This window comes from Notolepis coatsorum (assembly GCF_963971535.1).
Source record: "Notolepis coatsorum genome assembly, chromosome: 3".
Taxonomy (NCBI): Eukaryota; Metazoa; Chordata; class Actinopteri; order Aulopiformes; family Paralepididae; genus Notolepis; species Notolepis coatsorum.
Window position 1 is genome coordinate 196,492,855 of NC_140167.1, and position 22,038 is coordinate 196,514,892.

Below are 22,038 nucleotides of genomic sequence, written 5' to 3' on the forward strand. Positions count from 1 at the left end.
TTTGAGTGGGTCGCGGATGTGATTTTTTTTTTTTTTTTTTTTTAATAACTTTTTTGTGGCAGAATATTGTAGTGAACGATTGTGGGTCATGCGCATGCGTGCGCAAGCACAGGAGCGCTGTCAGCAGAATTCAGCAGAGTAGTTGTTTTTAATCTAATTGTTAATACATATGTATCGCTATCAAAGAATGCTCCCACTACAGAATCATTTTATATGACCTCACTACTCACTCCATGTATACTGTATGCATATGGTGAGCATATTTTTATACTCTATCATAACATTTTTATGTAAGATTTCTGGGGTAAGGTATTTCAATACACCAATATATCGCTATCAAATAAACTCAGAATTCAGGGAACAAAACTGTTGCTTTTAACCATGGATTTATTTATATACACTCCATGTATACTGTATGCATATGTTGAACAAAAAAAACATTGAACAACATGTTATCAGTTATCAACATTCAAACTTATTTACAGTATTTATTTACAGTTTTGATTGTACAGTTGTACAGTTCCCCCCCCGCCCCCCCCCCCCCCCCCCACCCACCCAACCACCTCCAATGTACAATTCCCCCCCCCCCCCACCCAACCTCCTCCAATGTACAGTTTCTACGTCAAATGTATATATACTCTCTTTTCTGGACTCTTTTGGTATCACAAACAGTACTCAAATTTGAACATCTGGTATGTCATAAATGTCTAGATGTAGCAGTACTGTCTATCTGTATGTTGTGTATGTCATACAGTATATGTCCTGATTAATTGAAAATGGGGGACCCTGATGTAAACTCTCTGGTCTGCATCCCCTTATTATTGTGTGTATTGAGCCGTACTGTACTGTAGTCTGTACCCATTCTGCAATATACTGTATCTTAGTCAGGTACAAGCCTAGTGTACAATTACATGCAAATATTTACATGCTTATACAGTAATAAGTTATGTATGTACAAATATGCGGTCCACCTGTTCTCCATTGCTATACAGACCAGGGTCGGGATAAGTATTATTAACACACAAGTGATTTTTGATGCATAAAAAGTGATATTATTAACACACAAGTGATTTTTGATGCATACAAAAGTGATTTTAAAACAAGATAACGCTAAACTCAGGCCTATATCTTTTTACAGCTGCGTGTTACAGCTGGATGTCGTCAGCTGGGAGTCACATCGTCACATTTTGGTGTACGACATTTTATCATCTACTTTATACATGCTTTATACATTCTGCTGCAAAGCCAATTACATGCGAATATTTACATGCTTATACAGTAATAAGTCATGTATGTACAAATATGTTTTAAGATATTGCTCACCATCAAAATCTGCATATGGCTCGCCGACAACAAACTATCATTACACATGGGCAAAACAGAGTCCATTCTCTTCGGTTCAAATAACAAACTCAGCAAGACCGACGGCTTCTCGGTTACAGTGGGTGACAATATTATCACAAGGAAAGATGAAATTACCTACCTGGGTTCCATCCTAGAGGCTAATCTTTCCTGTGACAAAATGGCATCCAATGTAATAAAAAAAAGTCAACCAACGAACGCAATTCTTGTACCAGATCTCCTCTCTGGTAAACAAGAATACCCTGAAGACTCTAGCAGGAGCACTCATTCAAGGGTACTACGACTATGCTTGCACCTCATGGTACCAAAGCACCTCAAAGGCACTAAAAACAAAATTACAAACATCTCAAAACAAACTGGTCAGACTACTGCTTGACCTGACTCCTAGAACCCACCTCACCCCTGCCCACTTTGACAACCTAGGATGGCTTAGAGCAGTGGTTCTCAACTGGTCTAGCCTCGGGACCCAACATTTTCCTTAGTCATTAAGTCGCGACCCAAATTTTTTAACCACTATGATTTATTTCATTTTTTTTGCAGTAATACACAATATTTCATGCACTGTTAAAAACATGAAATAAACACAAAGTGCAACAAAAGTGCAACTAGGGTTAAAAACGCAATGAAATAAAATAATAATAAATAATATGCTTCTTAGCAGATTTCTTAGCTTAACATAACAGACCTAAGTTTGGGGGAACTAATGGGATAACTGGGGTTGCAACAAAAGTGCAACTAGGGCTAAAAACACAATGAAATAAAATAATAATAATAATAATAATAAATAATATATCCTTCTTAGCAGACTTCTTAGCTTAACATCCCAGGGAACTAATGGGATAAATGGGGATGTTTGCTCCTGACAAGAGTCTCAAAGTCTGGGGTGATGGTAGACAAAGCAACTCTGAGGTCATGCTCAATGTCCAATCTGTTCCTCTGCTTTGTCTTCAGCTGGACCAGAGCTGAGAAGCCACTTTCACAAAGATAGGTAGTGGGTAAAAAAAAGTTATTAAAAAAAAAAAAATCACATCCGCGACCCACTCAAAATGGCCCCACGACCCACTTTTGGGTTGCGACCCACCAGTTGAGAAACACTGGCTTAGAGTAGACGACAGAGTACAGCAACTTGCAATGGGCCTGGTCTACAAGATACACTACGCGACCAAGGTACCCATGTACATGTCAAAATACTTCCCAAAAGTCAGTGAATACCACGATCACAACACCAGAGGGAGCTCCACAAATCATGTAAAACCCAGATTCGGCTCAAACAAGGGACTAAACACGTTTCGCAATTATGCCACATCAATGTGGAACGCCCTACCTAAAGCTGTAAAGGAATGTGAATCACTACCCACTTTCAAAAACACTCTCAAAAAACACCTACGTGAGACTGCAATTCGAAACTGGCCCCTACAAATGTCCTAACCTAGTTGTACAGTAAATGACCAAGTAAGGCTTTGTCAGTATTCCAATGTACAGTGTAAAATGTGTGCGTGTCCCCTACCCAACCCTCCCCCCCCCCCCCCCCCACCTCCAATGTACAGCCCTCACCCACCCAACCCCACCCCACCCACCCAACCTCCTCCAATGTACAGTTTCTACGCCAAATGTATATACACTCTTTTTCTGGAAATTTTTGTATCACAAACAGTACTGTATTTGCAAATCTGATATGTCATAAATGTATAGATGTAGCAGTACTGTCTATCTGTATGTCATGTATGTCATATATGTTATGATGAATTGAAAATGGGGGACCCTGATGTAAACAAGACGAAAGTCTCTCTGGTCTGCATCCCCTTAACAATTGTATGTATTGAGCGGTACTGTACTGTACCCATTCTGCAATCTGTTAATAAACTTTTCAATCAATCAATCAATCTTTTTGCAGTGCCTCTTTTCGGTGTTGCACTTTTTAGACGGTCCCTGGCTGCGCACTTGCCTCGTCAAGGCCGACTGCACATATAGATCAATTTATTATTATTAGTTATTAAATGTACAGCTTACGTTTAGGTGAAAGTAAGGTTGTAGCTCATTGTCTACCTTACTACGATAGGAAAGAGGTGTCCTTTGTGTTTTAAAAACATTTCGCTTAAGAATTATTGACGCGGAAATTCGAATCTGTGAATATCTTTCTAACTTTACCTAAGTCTCCCGATTCCGATACAATAAAGCGAGTCTTCATCACAAATCATATTCTCAAAATAATCTGATCGGCAGATATTATTGCTGGCGGACCTATTTCGGTCTGCGAGCCGCCTATTGCCGACCACTCCACTGAACTAGGATACAGACCACTGTAACGCTTGGGTACTAATTGAAGATGAGAGCACAGTTAGCAGACAAGGGAGAATGAACGTAGGCAGAAACAAGGAGCGATGCTTGAAGAAGGGTGTTTACTTCTTATCCAAACGTAAATACAAAACAACACTACTAATAACACAATGACGGAAAACAAGAAAACGACAGAAGTATACAGGACTCACTAGACATCAACAGGGAAGGCAGGCACGACACGGGGAACACACAGGATACTGGAGGAATGTCGCCACAGGAAGTGAGGAACAAACAGACACCTAAATACTAACACTAATTAATAACGATCAACACCTGGCAGGGCCAGGCCAAAACACAGAATCACAAACACAACCTAGACACAAAAGCACTGACACCCTAAACACAACTAGACACTAAGGCCATGACACACTAAACACAACTAGACACTAAGGCAATGACACACAACAACTCAACAGGGGTGTAACATCAAACACAGACAGGGATGGCCCAGCATAACATAATATTACAAATCAAATCAACAATGTGCAACCAACACAAAATGGCCGACCGCACCATCGGGCTTAGGTCACCAGAGGGAGCAATGTCAGGAGGAGAGCACTGTCCAATGTTATTCTCCTGCCGGTCAGCAGGACCGGCCCTTGGGTCGTAACAGACCACACAGGCTATTTCCATATTATTAGGCTATTACTTCACATACAATATCATGTCTAAATGAAATGCACAAAACAAAAAATGTATGTATCATAACGTTACCCTGGTATAGATCTGTATGCATGTATTTATGTATTTATTCATAACGTTATACATATTCGTTAACGTTAGATCGTGCATGGCTTTTACATTGAAAAATGTACTTGTCACGTGGTTCCGTTCTCCATTCCTCACATCAAAAACGAAAAACGAACTATCAAAACGTACACGGCCCATTATTGACTCCTTTTTTTCATTTGATTCTGATACCAAAATACGAAAAACAGGCACGTATTTCAGTTTTTTCCCGTTTTTTCGATTTTGGTTTCAAACGGAAATAGGAAACACCTCGTATTTCCGTTTTTTTTTCGTTTTTTCGTTTTTCCTTTTGAAACGAAAAACGAACTATCAAAACGTACACGGACCCCTCTCTAATATAAAGTGGTTTACACGTTCAAATAAAGTCACACATTGTCAACAAGAACAGAACAGTGATGTCAAATGTAACCAACGTGAAATTAACTTTTCATATTCCAGCAAGTTCTGCTAACAGTAGTCTGGACAGGTTTGTTTATGATCCACTATAATAATAACGGACACCCGATTTACCTTGTGTCCTTGAATTGCAGAATTGCGAGCGTGCTCATTAACTCTCAGCTGGTCCTGGTTATATTGACAATCTCAACGTCCGCCCTCTTTTCTGGATCCTCCAATCACGACTATTGCTTTTCTCGAAACGAGGGCGGAGTTTGAGATTGGTCAATAATAGGATTTGCTCATTTTGACCGCGCTGTTGATTGATTGATTGATTGAAAAGTTTATTAACAGATTGCAGAATGGGTACAGTACAGTACAGCTCAATACATACAATTGTTAAGGGGATGCAGACCAGAGAAAGACTTTCGTCTTGTTTACATCAGTGGCGTCGTTAGCCCTGGGCTTCCGGGGCTTTAGCCCCGGATGTTTTTCTCCTAGCCCCGGATCTAAAAAAAAAAAAAAAAAAAAAAATTGTTTACATTTTCTTTTTTTTTTTACTTTTTTTTTTTTTTTTTTTTATGTCAGCATCCCCATTGTCTGTGCTGAATGTTTGTTAGTGGGTATTTTTTGTTGGTTTTTAGTACTTTTAAACATTTTTAGTAAGTAGTTTTCATTTGATCCTATAATTCTTTCATTCACCGATTTGTGGACTTTTTTTTTAGTGTCCTGAAAGGCGCATTATAAATCAAATGCATTATTATTATTATTATTATTATTATTATTATTATTATTATTATTATTATTATTATTATTATTATTATTATTATTATTATTATTATTATTATTATTATTATTATCATCCAGGAGGGAAAAGACACTTTGGATAGTAGGGACTGCATCTCTGCCTGTCCTGACCAGGAAACACTTTGCAACTGTGATCTCCTCTGGCAATAGTTGGATATTGTAATGTGTGGCGAGGGGTTGCAGCAATTCCACTGAGAGAAACTGGTCTGAGGCTGGATAACATGCCTGTATGCCTCTCATAAGTTGTTATCCAACTCATGAGAACCTGCTCTCAAGCTCTTGCAGTATTCTGTCGACGACTGGATAGAACAGTCTCTGTCTCAGCTGATCTCCTGAGCTGAGGTCTGAGCTTGTGCCACAAGATGACTCAACTACATACTCGCCCATCCTTTTCTGCTTCCTCCTTTGGCTGGTAGTATGTTCCTCAATCCAAAGGCCATTACATATGGCCTTTGTCCTGTCATACATGTCCACTGCCATCTCTGAGGTGCGATAACCTTTGAGTGTGTCCTGCACTGTGCTTTTAAATAGTACAGATATTGAAGATGTGCACTTTAACGCAGCAGCACCTGGAGCCATCCATACCCATGTCCAGTGTCCTATAATAAGCTTTAATCGAACCTCGGATAGTCCGGTTGGTTTGGGGTGGTGTGAAAGCTCATTCACTCTTGCAAGTGAACCCTGCTGCGGTTCATTTGAGATGTGAATGCAAAGCGGACCAAAGGCAGGAAAAGACCCAAAAATCGAATCTTTTTTTTATGAGAAGACTGAAACATATGTATATAATGAAACACACAATAGTTTTTTTCGATTGCCTAAGCATGATTTTGAAAACGGGGCCCGGTGTTTCAAAACACACAATTAGCACAACCACACACACAATTATCAGAACACCTCAGATCCTTTGCTAAATTAAACACTTGTCAAAACCATACACTAATTTTGTTACCATATGAAACACACATTTCATAATGACTTAATTCTGTTTGAACCAGTTACACACACTGCTGTGCTTAACCTAAAACACATTTAGCAATTCTACTTCTCAGTGATTAGAGTACTGTAAGTGAAGTACGCAGAGAATGTGCAAATATACAATAAATTCACCAAACACTACACAAGACCAATGCTGTAGACTGATGAAAATATAATTTATTTATCTACATATACCCAAATCAATGATGCAGACTGATGAAAAAAATAACATTTTCTCTCCATATACCCAAATCAATGATGCAGACTGATGAAAATATAAATGTTCTCTCCATATAACCAAATCAGTCAACATTTCAACATGGAGAATCACAACAATACATGTCCCAGTTTTCATGCTACTATATATGTGCATAACACTGTAAGCTCAGCAAATATCAGACAAACATAAAATACTGTATCCAGTACAGGTTAAAATTACAGTAATACAATTTCTTTTTGAAAAAATCTAAACAGAAAATACTAGACATTATCTCTTTGCCTAGCTGGATCTGGCAAGATAATTTTTTGTTGTGATTCTCCATGTTGACATGTTGACTGATTTGGGAAAATGGGAGAAAATTTATATTTTCATCAGTCTGCATCATTGGTTGTCTTGTGTAGTGTTTGGTGAATGTATTGTATATTTTCACGTTCTCTGTGTACAGTACTTCACTCTCCTTCCATTTTGGTTGAAGACAGGTGAACTCACCTGCTGCATTTTTATAGTGCTTAAACCTGATTGTGTATCTACAATTAAGCAATGGTGTGTTTGTGCATCTGATGGCTGTGTTAACCAATTGGCTCATATGTGTGGTAATTTGACATTCTGTGTCTAATGTAATGCAAGTGTGTTTAGTGTTTTGCAAATCACTGTGTGTATTGTTTTGCAAAAAGTGAGGCTGACATTGTAGGGGTGCAAATCTGGGCCTATATTTTGCTCCTTGAGTGTAAGGTTTTGATAATTGTGTAATACTTTTGATTTGAGTGTTTATGCAATTGAAGAAAACTGTAAAGACTAGAGATGAACTGTTTATTTATTTTGTACATAGGCTGTGCATATGTTCGTTTGTTTGTTTATTTGTTTGTTTATTTGCTTATGTGTATGATTCTTAACTGTGTTTTTATTTTGTTATTGGTGTATATGTGTATGTATGTACAGTATATATATATATATATATATATATATATATATATATATATATATATATATATATGTATATATGTATATTTGTAATCATGTAGGGGCTTCTTGGACCAGATCAATGTTTAATCTGGCTAAATAAATAAATAAGAAACTGATGATTTGGTCCTGTTAACTTTGAATTTTCTATGGGGACTGCCCAGATCCCTCTCATGGACCTGGACCTCACTTTGAGAACCTCTAATGATTCTAGTTATTCAGTATTCATCTCTAATTACTCTAAAATTGCGTATTTCTGTGCTAAAAAGAAAAAAAAAAAAAAAAAAAAAGAGGGGGGGGGGGGGTTACCCCCCCCCCCTCCACCCCCCTGGGCTGAAGCCCCCAATGTTTTCTAACCCTAAAAACGCCCCTGTCCGGGGGGCATCCCTACTCACGGCAACAACATTACTTCTAAACGATATATCTTTACTACCAACATCCATACAACAGAAAATAATTATTCTGGCAGGTGTTACAGCATAGCTATGAGATGGAAAGAACCTGAGAAACTCACAGTAATTAACTGGTCCCTGACATTGCTGGATGTTATTTATTTGGAGATCTCGACTGCTCGTGTGGTTGGGGTGGGACAGGCAGGTATTGAATTAATTGTGGACTGCGGTGGCCGAGGTGGTCAAGGGCACAATGTAGCGGCGGGGTGTGGTGTTGGTCCTGGGGGATCCGGGGGTCTATTGTCTAATGTCTATTGTCTTTTGTGTTGTTTTTATTTTTTACTTGGTATCTTGTATTTATTAGTTAAGTTTTGGTCTGTATTTATTATTTCTTATTATCTTGTCATTGTCATTGTCATTGTCAGTCATTATTATTATTATTATTATTATTATTATTATTATTATTATTATTATTATTATTATTATTATTATTATTATTATTATTATTATTATTATTATTATTATTATTATTATTATTATTATTATTATTATTATTATTATTATGTTGTCAAATGAAAATTGAAAATAAAAAAGTGATTAAAAAAAAACTTGTGATTGTGTTATGTCCTGTAACATTTACGTTTAGTAATTCAGCTGACGCTTTTATCCAAAGCAACTTACAAGTTTTGTACGACAAGTCAGTAGGAAGGGTAAAACTCGATCAGCCGAGTAACAATGTTCAAAGTGTTCAGACTTGAGTGCTACAGTGTTGTATGTTAGTATATTAGGAAGAGTGCGTGACAGTAAGACGTTTTTTGTTCCGTCTTTGATGCCCTACAAATCGGACTTTTACATCTGGATGGACACTATCAAAGGCCCCAAAAACTGAACTGGCTCACCTATGCATTTCTTGTGATACAGCTGCTCTGCTTTCACCGCACAACGCTAGGCTGAAACAAGTTTGCTGGTGACGTCGCACTCCATGTACTGGCAACTGGCAAGCGTGACAGTCTCAGACATGGAGTGTCAAATAGGATGCATTTGTAAATAATGGGTGGTATTCTGCCATCTACAAACTTTTTCAGATTCCCGAGCCAGACAGGTTTAGAGCGATCACGGAGCAACGATTTGGATGTTGCGGGCGAGGGGCGACACAGGTGAGAAACGAGGTGTGAACTTTTGATATAGTGTCCGTCCTGCAAAACACTGCTCTGTTTTCAGGGGCTAGGTCAATGCATGTTGTCTCTTCTCCTACCGGCTTCTAAGATACTTACCAGACACACCATCACTATGATGACAGTGAGCTTGAGGTTCTTCATACACATGGCACGGGCCAAGTTACGACTGGTGGTCTTGAAGGTGACTGACTGGAGGAGGGAGGAAGGGGACATTTGATACGTGGGTTATTAGATTGCATTCAAATGTATTGTCATCGTACAGCACAAGTACAGTACAATGAAAAGAAGTTTGGCATCTAACCAGAGTTGTTAGACTAATGTAACAGGAAAGTGCAATATAAAAATACAGGTGATTAAACTAGATATAAATTATATAAATGAGTAGTGCTGAGTAATAGTACTAATCAGATCTACGTACAGTGTTATAGTATTATTATGTACAGTGATAAAGGTATAAAGACACTATGGTAGTAAGTCACTGGTCAGCGGTATAACTAGTAAGAGTAGGTAAGGGATGTACAGATATTAGTGCTGTCAAACGATTAAAATATTTAACTCGATTAATCGCATGATTGTCCATAGTTAACTCGCGATTAATCGCAAATTAATCGCATTTTTTTTTTTACCTTAAACAGATCTTTTTCAAGTTCCAAGTTTTAATACTCTTATCAACATGCGAGTCAACAAATGCTTGCTTTGTGCAGCCATTTAACACAAAAGGATGACCCTCATGCATTGCAAATTTGCATCAAATTCAAAACAGAGTGATGCACAAAATAACTTAAAAGAAAATAATAATTTAAAACAATGAATAAAGTGTGCATGAAATAATAGGGGAAAGAAAACGTTAGGAACTTGTTACATTCACACACACAAGGGCTGATTAATCACACACCCCCCTCTCTCCCTCACACACACACTCTCACAGCTCTTTTTCTCTTTTGCCCCTTCCTCATCTCTCTCACCCCCCTCTCTCTCTATATCTCACACACACACACACACACACACACACACACACACACACACACACACACACACACACACACACACACACACACACACACACACACACACACACACACACACACACACACACACACACACACACACACACTTCAGAAACAAGGACTAGACCAAAAACAGGTAGTCTATATTAAGACTGAGACGATATGCCATTTGGAAGAATCGATAAATCGGGACAAAATTATCGATAAATAGATTTTTGTATTATTATTTTAAAAGAATACTACTCGCTGTTGTGGGCCAACTACAGCATCGCAAAAACTACAGTGAGTGCACGTGACACACACACAAACTAACGTTAAATAATAAATAAAAAAAGATTTAAGAAAAAAGTATTTACATTTATTTTATTTTATTATTATAAAAAAATGTACACATGCAAAAAAAATCGATAAGTGACGCCACTTATCGATTTCACAGTTATCGATAAGTGGTCTCAGCCTTAGTCTATATTAACTGATTATTGCGAGAACAGAAGTGTGAGAATATTGTAAGTAAAGCTTTCCCAACCGGATGATCATTAGTGGGCCTTTAAACTCACAGAGTCAACGAGGTTTTCTGTCTTGTCAATCAGCAATTCCAGCTTCTCTCCTCGCTGAGCTACCAAGTCTGGAGAAGAAGAACACAGACGACTCTGTCAACCAAGTTGACAGTGATAATGGAGGCATAAAGAGAGCTTAAAGCTAGTTTATTATTATTTATTGTTTACTAAAACAAAAAGTGTTACGCTAAATGTGGAAATGTCCCGGTATATCTGTACATTCCCCTTCAAGTGAGTAAATGTGAGATGTATGAGGCCAATAATCTGTTAATAAGGCTCTAACACAGTGAACACTAGATGGTTTATATCATAATCCAGGGATTAAAATGGAACACATTCTTTTGACTGAAGCTTTGTCCAGACCTGCAATGTGGGGTGACAGAGGTGATAGGAGCAGGGGGGGGGGTAACTTGAGTTTTACTTTTACGATTTTAAGACATCACAAGACACCATCTCTTGCACTTTTATGTGTTATCTTCAAATGACTGGGTTACTCTACTCTAGGTGGTAAATGATTCAGCAACAGGTCCTGGTAGGAAAATTCAATATTGATGATTAAAAATGTGTGTGTAGGTCATCAGCTAAGAACACTAAGGTCTTCATGAACTTCATGAACTTACTACAGACGGTTAACCGGGTTAATGGTAGTCAGTGCGTTTTCGAGGGGACCTTTTGTCCTCTCGCCAGGCGGTCATTGTAAATAAGAATTTGTTCTTATTAATTGACCTGCTGGTTAAATAAATAAATACTTTTTTTAGTGTGGTAGTGAAAGGGTTAACACTTTGTAGTGTGGTAGTGAAAGGGTTAACCTTCTGTAGTGTGGTAGTGAAAGCGTTAACACTTTGTAGTGTAGTAGTGAAAGGGTTAACCTTCTGTAGTGTGGTAGTGAAAGCGTTAACACTTTGTAGGGTGGTAGTGAAAGGGTTAACCTTCTGTAGTGTGGTAGTGAAAGGGTTAACCTTCTGTAATGTTGTAGTGAAAGCTTTAACACTTTGTAGTCAAGTCAAGTCTGTTATGGTTTGTAACCGACCCCAATCGCACAACACAAGACAGGTATGATGGTTTGCCAAGAAACAGATATTTATTGAACAGGGAAAAAACAGGGAAAAGGGCACTGTCCCTTTAAGGGAGAATCACAAATACAGGAATATAATATGAGGGGAAGGAAGGTGCCTTTAAGAGGCGGGCAGGAAAAGGGGAACACTAAGGGAAGGTTAAAGGAACGCTAGGGGAACATTAAAGGAACGCTAGGGGAAGGCTTAAAGAAACAGAGGAACTAGAGACTAGGAGATGTCGGGACAAGGAGAGCTAGGGAACAGGAGAACTGGGGACTAGGAGAACTAGGGACAAGGAACTAGGTGGAACTAGAAGGGGAGAACTTGGGACCAGGAACTAGGTGGAACTAGAAGGGGAGAACTAGGGACAGAGGGGACTGAGGCCCGCGGAGGCGGGCTGGGGAACAGGGAGGAACTGGGGACAGAGACCCGCGGAGGCGGGCTGGGGACAGGGAGGAAACTGGGGACTGGTGGGAAACATCAGGGCCGCTCTGCAGAACTCTCTCGGCAGATCTCCGAGGTGGGTAACAGCGGCCGAGAGGGAGAGAGGAGAGGGTTAAAGTACAAAGGGGAAAACAGAGCAGATGCAGGAGAGGTGACTAGTCCAAATACAAAAGTTATCAAAGTAAAAACTATCTTCGTGTAAAATACACAAAGAGCAAAGTTCCAAAAACAATCCAAAAGTGAATACTATCTTCGGTGTGAACAAACACACAGTGGGAGATGTAACGTCCAAAATAATATCCCAGTGAAAACAAACAGAGGCACAACGCTGGGTGAGTGACTGTCAGATTAAAAAGGTGGTAAACTTCAGTGTTAAGAAACACACGAAAACGGAGATGATCCTGACAGTCAAAACTCACCCAGACCGTAATGCGTAATGGTGCAGGAACAGCAGCGGCGGGGTGCCGGCTGTCCGAGCCGAGGACAGAGTGGTGCAGGAACAGGCAGCGGGGCGAGAGCGTCGCCACCGGGGCGCCGGCTGTCCGAGCCGAGGACAGAGTGGTGCTGGAACAGGCGGCGGTGGCGAGGGTATCGCCACCGGGGAGCCGGCAGTCCGAGCCGAGGACAGAGTGGTGCTGGAACAGGCGGCGGTGGCGAAGGTGTCGTCACCGGGTAGCCGACTGTCGGAGCCGAGGACAGAGTGGTGCTGGAACAGGCGGCGGTGGCGAAGGTGTCGTCACCGGGTAGCCGACTGTCGGAGCCGAGGAACAGAGTGGTGCGCCACTGCTTGAGTGCGCACCGGAACCGAGAGACGCGTCGGGGTGCGTCTGCGAGGAGGAGTGTGCCAAGCACGAAGGTCTAGAAGATGCGCGTTGCGCGCTGGTCTGGAGAGCGTGCCAAGCTCGAGGGTTCTTGGAAGATGCGCGTTGCGCGCTGGTCTGGAGAGCGTGCCAAGCTCGAGCGTCCTTGGAAGATGCGCGTTGCGCGCTGGTCTGGAGAGCGTGCCAAGCTCGAGCGTCCTTGGAAGATGCGCGTTGCGCGCTGGTCTGGAGAGCGTGCCAAGCTCGAGGGTTCTTGGAAGATGCGCGTTGCGCGCTGGTCTGGAGAGCGTGCCAAGCTCGAGCGTCCTTGGAAGATGCGCGTTGCGCGCTGAGGACTGGAGAGCGTCTGCGCTGGTCTGGATGTGCGTCAGGACGAACAGCTGCGCGGGGGTCTGCAGTGGAACGCTGGGGTGCCTCCCGTGGAAGTACAGGGAGCGCAGACCAGTCTCCCCCACAGGCAACGGCGACAGCTGGCGAAGGCTGGAGCAAACATCTCGACGCCGGAGAATGGAACAGCATAGGCAGACAGAGGATCTCCCGAAAAAGTCTAGATGTTTAGAGAATATGACTCGGCAAGTATACAACACGACCCCACGCCAAAACGAGGGGAAGCGCCCTGGTATTTAAAGCCCACAGGGGGACTAATTAGCCTGCCACCACAGGTGCGAGAGATAATAGAATATCGAACAGGTGTGGCCACTAAGGGTAAGGAACGAGAGGGTGGGGGCTAGAGAGAGTGAGTGAGAAGGGAAAATAAACAGTACTGGCTTAAAGAACCAGAGAAAAGGTAGTGAGCAGCGGGCAAAACCTCACAGTATCCCCCCCTCCAACGGGAGCCACCCGGCGACCCAAAACAAATACAGACAGAGTGGCAGGGGGCAAAACAAGACGGTACTGGCCAAGCCAGCAGGGGAAGCCACCACAAGAGTGGGGCTAGCAAAAGAAACAGGGTCGCCGAGGGGTAACTAGGGTAGCAGAGGGGCAACTGGGGGAACTGGTCTAGAGGAACTGGGTCTAGAGAACTAGTCTAGAGGAACTGGTCTAGAGAACTGGTCTAGAGAACTGGTCTAGAGAACTGGGCTAGAGAACCGGGCTAGAGAACTGGTCTAGAGAACTGGTTTAGAGAACTGGTCTAGAGAACTGAGGGGCAAGCAGGGTAGCAAAAGGGGTAACCATGGTAGCACCGGGAAAAGGGCTAGCAGAGGGAAGGTTAGCTGCCAGGGCACTGACAGCTACAGGGCCTATGCTAGCTGTACTGCTACATCAACATAGAGGCTGCGCAAGCTGCCGGAGCTAGGCTAGCAGAGGGAAAGGGTAGCTGCCAGGGCACTGATAGCCACAGGGCCTATGCTAGCTGTACTGCTACATCAACATAGAGGCTGCGCTAGCTGCCGAGCTAGGCTAGCAGGGGGAAAGGGTAGCTGCCAAGGCACTGATAGCTACAGGGCCTATGCTAGCTGCACTGTTACATCAACATAGAGGCTGCGCTAGCTGCCGGAGCTAGGCTGGCAGACAGGGGCTCTGCCGAGGGACTGGGTTAGCTGCCAGGGCATGGCTAGCTACAGGGGGGTCAAACAGGGCTAAACGGGAAGCAAACAGGGGAGCTAACCGGCTAACAAGGGAGCTAAACAGGGCTAACAAGGAAGCTAAACTGGGCTAACAGGGGAGCTAGAGGGAACAAGAGAAGAAAAAAAAAGGCAAACTCAACATACACCGTCTGTGCTGGCTGGGGTCGTCGATTTGGTGGGGTCGTACTGTTATGGTTTGTAACCGACCCCAATCGCACAACACAAGACAGGTATGATGGTTTGCCAAGAAACAGATATTTATTGAACAACAGGGAAAAAACAGGGAAAAGGGCACTGTCCCTTTAAGGGAGAATCACAAATACAGGAATATAATATGAGGGGAAGGAAGGTGCCTTTAAGAGGCGGGCAGGAAAAGGGGAACACTAAGGGAAGGTTAAAGGAACGCTAGGGGAACATTAAAGGAACGCTAGGGGAAGGCTTAAAGAAACAGAGGAACTAGAGACTAGGAGATGTCGGGACAAGGAGAGCTAGGGAACAGGAGAACTGGGGACTAGGAGAACTAGGGACAAGGAACTAGGTGGAACTAGAAGGGGAGAACTTGGGACCAGGAACTAGGTGGAACTAGAAGGGGAGAACTAGGGACAGAGGGGACTGAGGCCCGCGGAGGCGGGCTGGGGAACAGGGAGGAACTGGGGACAGAGACCCGCGGAGGCGGGCTGGGGACAGGGAGGAAACTGGGGACTGGTGGGAAACATCAGGGCCGCTCTGCAGAACTCTCTCGGCAGATCTCCGAGGTGGGTAACAGCGGCCGAGAGGGAGAGAGGAGAGGGTTAAAGTACAAAGGGGAAAACAGAGCAGATGCAGGAGAGGTGACTAGTCCAAATACAAAAGTTATCAAAGTAAAAACTATCTTCGTGTAAAATACACAAAGAGCAAAGTTCCAAAAACAATCCAAAAGTGAATACTATCTTCGGTGTGAACAAACACACAGTGGGAGATGTAACGTCCAAAATAATATCCCAGTGAAAACAAACAGAGGCACAACGCTGGGTGAGTGACTGTCAGATTAAAAAGGTGGTAAACTTCAGTGTTAAGAAACACACGAAAACGGAGATGATCCTGACAGTCAAAACTCACCCAGACCGTAATGCGTAATGGTGCAGGAACAGCAGCGGCGGGGTGCCGGCTGTCCGAGCCGAGGACAGAGTGGTGCAGGAACAGGCAGCGGGGCGAGAGCGTCGCCACCGGGGCGCCGGCTGTCCGAGCCGAGGACAGAGTGGTGCTGGAACAGGCGGCGGTGGCGAGGGTATCGCCACCGGGGAGCCGGCAGTCCGAGCCGAGGACAGAGTGGTGCTGGAACAGGCGGCGGTGGCGAAGGTGTCGTCACCGGGTAGCCGACTGTCGGAGCCGAGGACAGAGTGGTGCTGGAACAGGCGGCGGTGGCGAAGGTGTCGTCACCGGGTAGCCGACTGTCGGAGCCGAGGAACAGAGTGGTGCGCCACTGCTTGAGTGCGCACCGGAACCGAGAGACGCGTCGGGGTGCGTCTGCGAGGAGGAGTGTGCCAAGCACGAAGGTCTAGAAGATGCGCGTTGCGCGCTGGTCTGGAGAGCGTGCCAAGCTCGAGGGTTCTTGGAAGATGCGCGTTGCGCGCTGGTCTGGAGAGCGTGCCAAGCTCGAGCGTCCTTGGAAGATGCGCGTTGCGCGCTGGTCTGGAGAGCGTGCCAAGCTCGAGCGTCCTTGGAAGATGCGCGTTGCGCGCTGGTCTGGAGAGCGTGCCAAGCTCGAGGGTTCTTGGAAGATGCGCGTTGCGCGCTGGTCTGGAGAGCGTGCCAAGCTCGAGCGTCCTTGGAAGATGCGCGTTGCGCGCTGAGGACTGGAGAGCGTCTGCGCTGGTCTGGATGTGCGTCAGGACGAACAGCTGCGCGGGGGTCTGCAGTGGAACGCTGGGGTGCCTCCCGTGGAAGTACAGGGAGCGCAGACCAGTCTCCCCCACAGGCAACGGCGACAGCTGGCGAAGGCTGGAGCAAACATCTCGACGCCGGAGAATGGAACAGCATAGGCAGACAGAGGATCTCCCGAAAAAGTCTAGATGTTTAGAGAATATGACTCGGCAAGTATACAACACGACCCCACGCCAAAACGAGGGGAAGCGCCCTGGTATTTAAAGCCCACAGGGGGACTAATTAGCCTGCCACCACAGGTGCGAGAGATAATAGAATATCGAACAGGTGTGGCCACTAAGGGTAAGGAACGAGAGGGTGGGGGCTAGAGAGAGTGAGTGAGAAGGGAAAATAAACAGTACTGGCTTAAAGAACCAGAGAAAAGGTAGTGAGCAGCGGGCAAAACCTCACAAAGTCAAGAGTTTTATTTGTCACGGCATACAAGTATACAATGAAATGCGGGGGGTCTTGCCCGCAACGATTGTGCATAATACAATAATAATAATATAATAAGAATCCAATAGAATGACATTGTGCAATAATACAAGTAATCAAAGTAGGGCATATCGGTATATGTACATGAGTTTTGTAGTGTGGTAGTGAAAGCGTTAACCCTTTGTAGTGTGGTAGTAAAAGCGTTAACCCTACCCTAAAGGGCTGCGTCCTTTCCCCTTGGCTCTTCTCCCTCACACCAACCAGTTCACCCCCCTGGACAGCTCAGTCAAGGCCTTCAAGTACGCCGACGACACCACCATCCTGGGCCTCATCTCCAACAACAACGAGTCCATTTACCGGCAGGAGGTGGACAGAGCAGTGAGGTGGTGCGCATCCAACAACCTCCTGCTCAACAGTAACACCTCCAAAACCATGGAAATTGCCCTAGACTTCGGACTTAAAAAAAAACACCCATACTCCCAATAACCATCGCAGACCAACCCATAACCCAAACTGATTCATTCAAGTTCCTCGGCACCCACATCAGCAATAAACTCAAATGGGACATTAACACCACTGCCATCATCAAAAAGGCCCAGCAGCGCCTGTACTTCCTCAGACAACTGAGGAAGTACAGAGTCCAACAACACCTGCTGGTCCAATTTTACACTGCCATAATTCAAAGTATCCTTACCTCATCCATCACAGTCTGGTACGGTTCCACTGACAAACACACCAAACACAAACTCCAACGCATCATCAAGACAGCCTCCAAAATAATTGGCTGTCCCCTCCCCTCTCTGGACTCCATCTACACCTCACGCACAGTCACCCGCTCTGTTAAAATAGTCAACGACCCCTCTCACCCAGCACACCACTTATTCCAGCACATGCCCTCAGGTCGCTACAGGTCCATCCTAACCAGACACACACGCTTCACAAACAGTTTTTTCCCCACAGCAGTTCTTTGATAGGGAGGGGGGTTATAATCTGAGGGGAGAACACAATTTAAAGGTGCTAAACGTACGCACTACCATGAGAAAAACACTGCATCTCGATATGTGGAGTGAAACTGTGGAACAGTCTAAATGTGGTGCTAAAGCAATGTCCAAACATGAGACAATTCAAACTGATGTATAAGGAAATTATGTTCACAAGGTACAGGGATGAGGAAGGGACTTGATATTCACGGGTATTTACATTTTTATTTTGTTTTCTATTTTATTTTATTTTATACATATATAGTTTTTGTTTTTTGTTTTGCATATATATATATATTTTTTTCTTTTCTTTTTTATGTTTAAAATAGTACACTCATTTGAGTAGTGGAAAAGGGGTAGGATTAAATAAGTGTATACTTCTTCCTACTCCTTTTCGAACATGCAGATTGAGTTGTTTTGCTTTTTGTTATTGTTTGTTGTATTCATTGCATGTTCGAAATAAAGACTTCAAATCAAATCAAATCAAAATCAAACACTGAACACCCTGGCCCGCCCCCCTTTGCACAGACGGGCAAGCATCTGTCACTGACTGACACTGTTACCGTGACTGTCCTATATGTATTTATGTATATATGTATTTATTGTGGGAGTGGGAGGGGGGGGCGTTTTTGACATTTTTGATGTTTGATGCAGGGGCGGGGCTAGGGGGTGGCTACTTGGGCTCAAGCCCTGAATGTTTTCTGAAAAGCCCTGAATCTATTAAAAAAAGAAAAAAAGAAAATATCATAATTTTTTTTCTTTTTTTTTGACAATTAATCATTGTTACATGAAAATATGTTTGCACCAGATTTAGCAGAAGCACATTTTCATCTGTAGTCTATCCAGCTGCTAACTGTATTTGAGTGAGTTAAGTCTTGGTGTTATGGTAGACTCAGACCTAAGCTTTAAATCACAATCAACAAGTTGACAAAAACATAATTCTTCCACCTTAGAAACATAGCTAAAGTACGGCCATTTATAAATCAAAAGGACGCTGAAAACCAGATCCATGCCTTTATCTCAAGCCGACTCGACTACTGTAATGCACTCCTTACCGGCCTCCCGAAAGAATACGATGATAACTATTTTATTGCAATGCACTATTGCATTATTTTATTCTATTTTACTAACTATTTTATTGCACTGCACTATTTTACTTTGTATCAGTGATAATCAAACCGTAAACAAAGACGCATATTAACACTTTCAGCGCCAGATGGCGCTGTTTACTGTTACTGTTGAAAGGCCAGCGCCTTTTAACATGGGGATACGTGGCTGTGTTTGCAGGCCTAAAGCTATATTATATATTATAGCTATGGATCTAATAATATAGTCGATTGTCATTGAGTTTCTTCCGGTCAAGATGCAAAAAACTGATCATTTTTCCATCCATACATTTCCGTTTTATACCGTCGTGAATATGAGTGTAGTTTCAGGGTGGTCTGGTGTCATTTCCAAAATGACAGACACCAAGCCACATCGTTTCAAATGGAGTGCAATAGCGGCCGCAAGGTGTTAGGCGGCGGTATTGGACTTTTGAGATCTCAGACCCATCCCCAGTGATAACACAGGCTGCCAGCATGTCTTTATGAATGGAAATATCGAATAAAAGAAACAACGATGAAAACCTGACTATACTCTGGTTTTCGGGGGTCCTGGCGCTCAACGTTCGGCGAGTTAACCCTAGATCTTAGATCCTAATATGAAAAACGATGTGATTTAATGTTCTATGTCTTACCTTGACTTTGTCTATTTTACTGCTATCTATTTTATGCTTTATGTCTGCACTTTATGCATTGCTCTTGATCTGCCAATGTTGTGCTCATTTTATGCCTGTCTTTTTGTACTGCTGTGAAGCACTTTGAGCTGCAATTCGTGTATGAAAGGTGCTATACAAACACAGTGTATTATTGTTATTATTGTTATTATTATTATTATTATTATTATTATTATTATTATTATTATTATTATTATTATTATTATAAATTATTATAGTTTGCTTCATTAATTAAAGGGTGTGAATTTAAGTGCCTTTTGTCTGCTTTAAGGTGGTGGTATAAGTTAAAGGTTGTGGTGTCGAAGTTAAAATCCTAAATCCGCCCCTGGTTTGATGTCTGTTTCATGTTTGATGTAACCAGTGCTTAACATCTGTACCGAAAACAATTACCACCAACCATTGTTGTGTGGCATTAAAGTATCTTGTATCTTGTATCTTATATTGTAACCCTTTGTAGTGTGGTAGTGAAATGGTGAACCAAAGAAATTGCCCTGTCGCTTTTATCAGGTCAGCCATTTTCCCCTTACAATGCGACCCAAGGTTAAATGACACACCCACATGCACACACCTACACGCACATCTACACACCTACACACACACACACACACACACACACACACACACACACACACACACACACACACACACACACACACACACAAAACAAGCATCTATTATACCAGCTCTCCAACATGTTCCTGGCCTGGACTCTCTTCTCAGTGGATTTGATTTGGAACTGTCGCACCTCATTCCTGGTGAAGCCCAGTTCATAGGCAAGGACTGTCCACTCAAAGCCAATCTGCCTGGACAGCTCCTGCACTGTCTTAAGGTTAATTACAGCATCCTATACAGGAAAATCATGTGCACATTTAGCAAAAACATTCTTTGTGCTTAGTGATTTGAAGAAGATACCAGTGGATATGTTTTGATGTGGTGTGCTTTTGATGTTGTCTCTGAAATAGTAAATAGTACACTCTCACACACACACACACACACACACACACACACACACACAATTGTATACCTCTTGTGCTTGGCTGGACATGATCTCAAACACCACACACACCTCTGGTCAGTTTTGTTGAATTGTCTGTACAAAATCAAATGAATAAAATGCTATCTTTATATATAAGTGTATCCATTATTGCTTTACATGTATTTCATAATGTTTGAGAGCTAACAAAGATATATTACTCACTCACCTATTACTCTGAGCTGTTCCCTTATGCTACTAAACTAAACTTCCTCAACGTTGCCACGGAGATTTAACATCAACATACTGTCCAGTTAAAGATTAGTCACTTTGGCTCCAGGGTCTCTTTTGTGGCTGATCATCTTTAGTGTAAATACGGTGCTCCATGTTAGAATCTATACAGACATCACACGATCATGGCAGAATTACCTACAAACCGTTGATCTGATTACCGAATGACTCAATACAGAGGATTTTTGACTTTAGCCATAGCTTTTCAAGGTCTGGATCCAAAGCAATGTCATGGCATCATAGTATGTACTACTCATCACATTGTGTAACAGCGCCACCCAGTGTTGATACTGAGTATAGGCCTTCACAAAGCTGCACTTGGATGTAGTTGTATTTGTGCTGTATTTGTTGACATGTAGATGTTGAAGTGGTTCTTGTTGAAGACAGAGATGCTGCAGTGCAGGGTCTAGAGGAGGGTGGTTCCAAGACACTGGAGCTTTCCTTGAGGTGTCGTGGGTCTAACTCAATGAAACCTCTACGACGGGGAAGTGCCCACCTGACAACATGTCCATCATCCGCACCGCTCACCCACCTTTTACCTACGAGTGCACTCACCATAGTATATGGCACAAGGGATAATTAGCCTATCTCAAGTCCTTTTCTTGATCATCCAATCCCAATTGCTTTTGCTTTGCTTTCCTCGGACAAACATAGTTTCAAGTTTCAAGTTTCTTTAATAGTTGTCACACAGAAGTACAGAATACTTTTATACAAAATGCTTCTTTCTGTTACGCTCCAGAGACTGTGCTAGACAAAAAAGATAAGTATGAAATAAAATAGTATAGCATGTAAAAAATAGAAGTAAAAAATAGAAGTCACGTACGTAGACAGTGTTCAGTATATACATATGTACAATGTTCAATGCAGAA

At 42.7% G+C, this 22,038-nt stretch overlaps 1 protein-coding gene across 1 annotated transcript in view; it reads right to left on the minus strand.

Annotated features, from left to right (window-relative positions):
- Positions 1-20,950, minus strand: part of LOC311226124 (uncharacterized protein) — a gene marked incomplete at both ends in the record, with an annotated part of 109,877 nt that extends 88,927 nt beyond the window's left edge. Inside the window, 2 exons of the mRNA XM_084311498.1 lie at positions 20,586-20,749; positions 20,930-20,950. Coding sequence (XP_084167624.1) covers positions 20,586-20,749; positions 20,930-20,950 — 185 coding nt within the window. The remainder of the gene's footprint in view (positions 1-20,585; positions 20,750-20,929) is intronic.
- Positions 20,951-22,038: the final 1,088 nt, after the last annotated feature.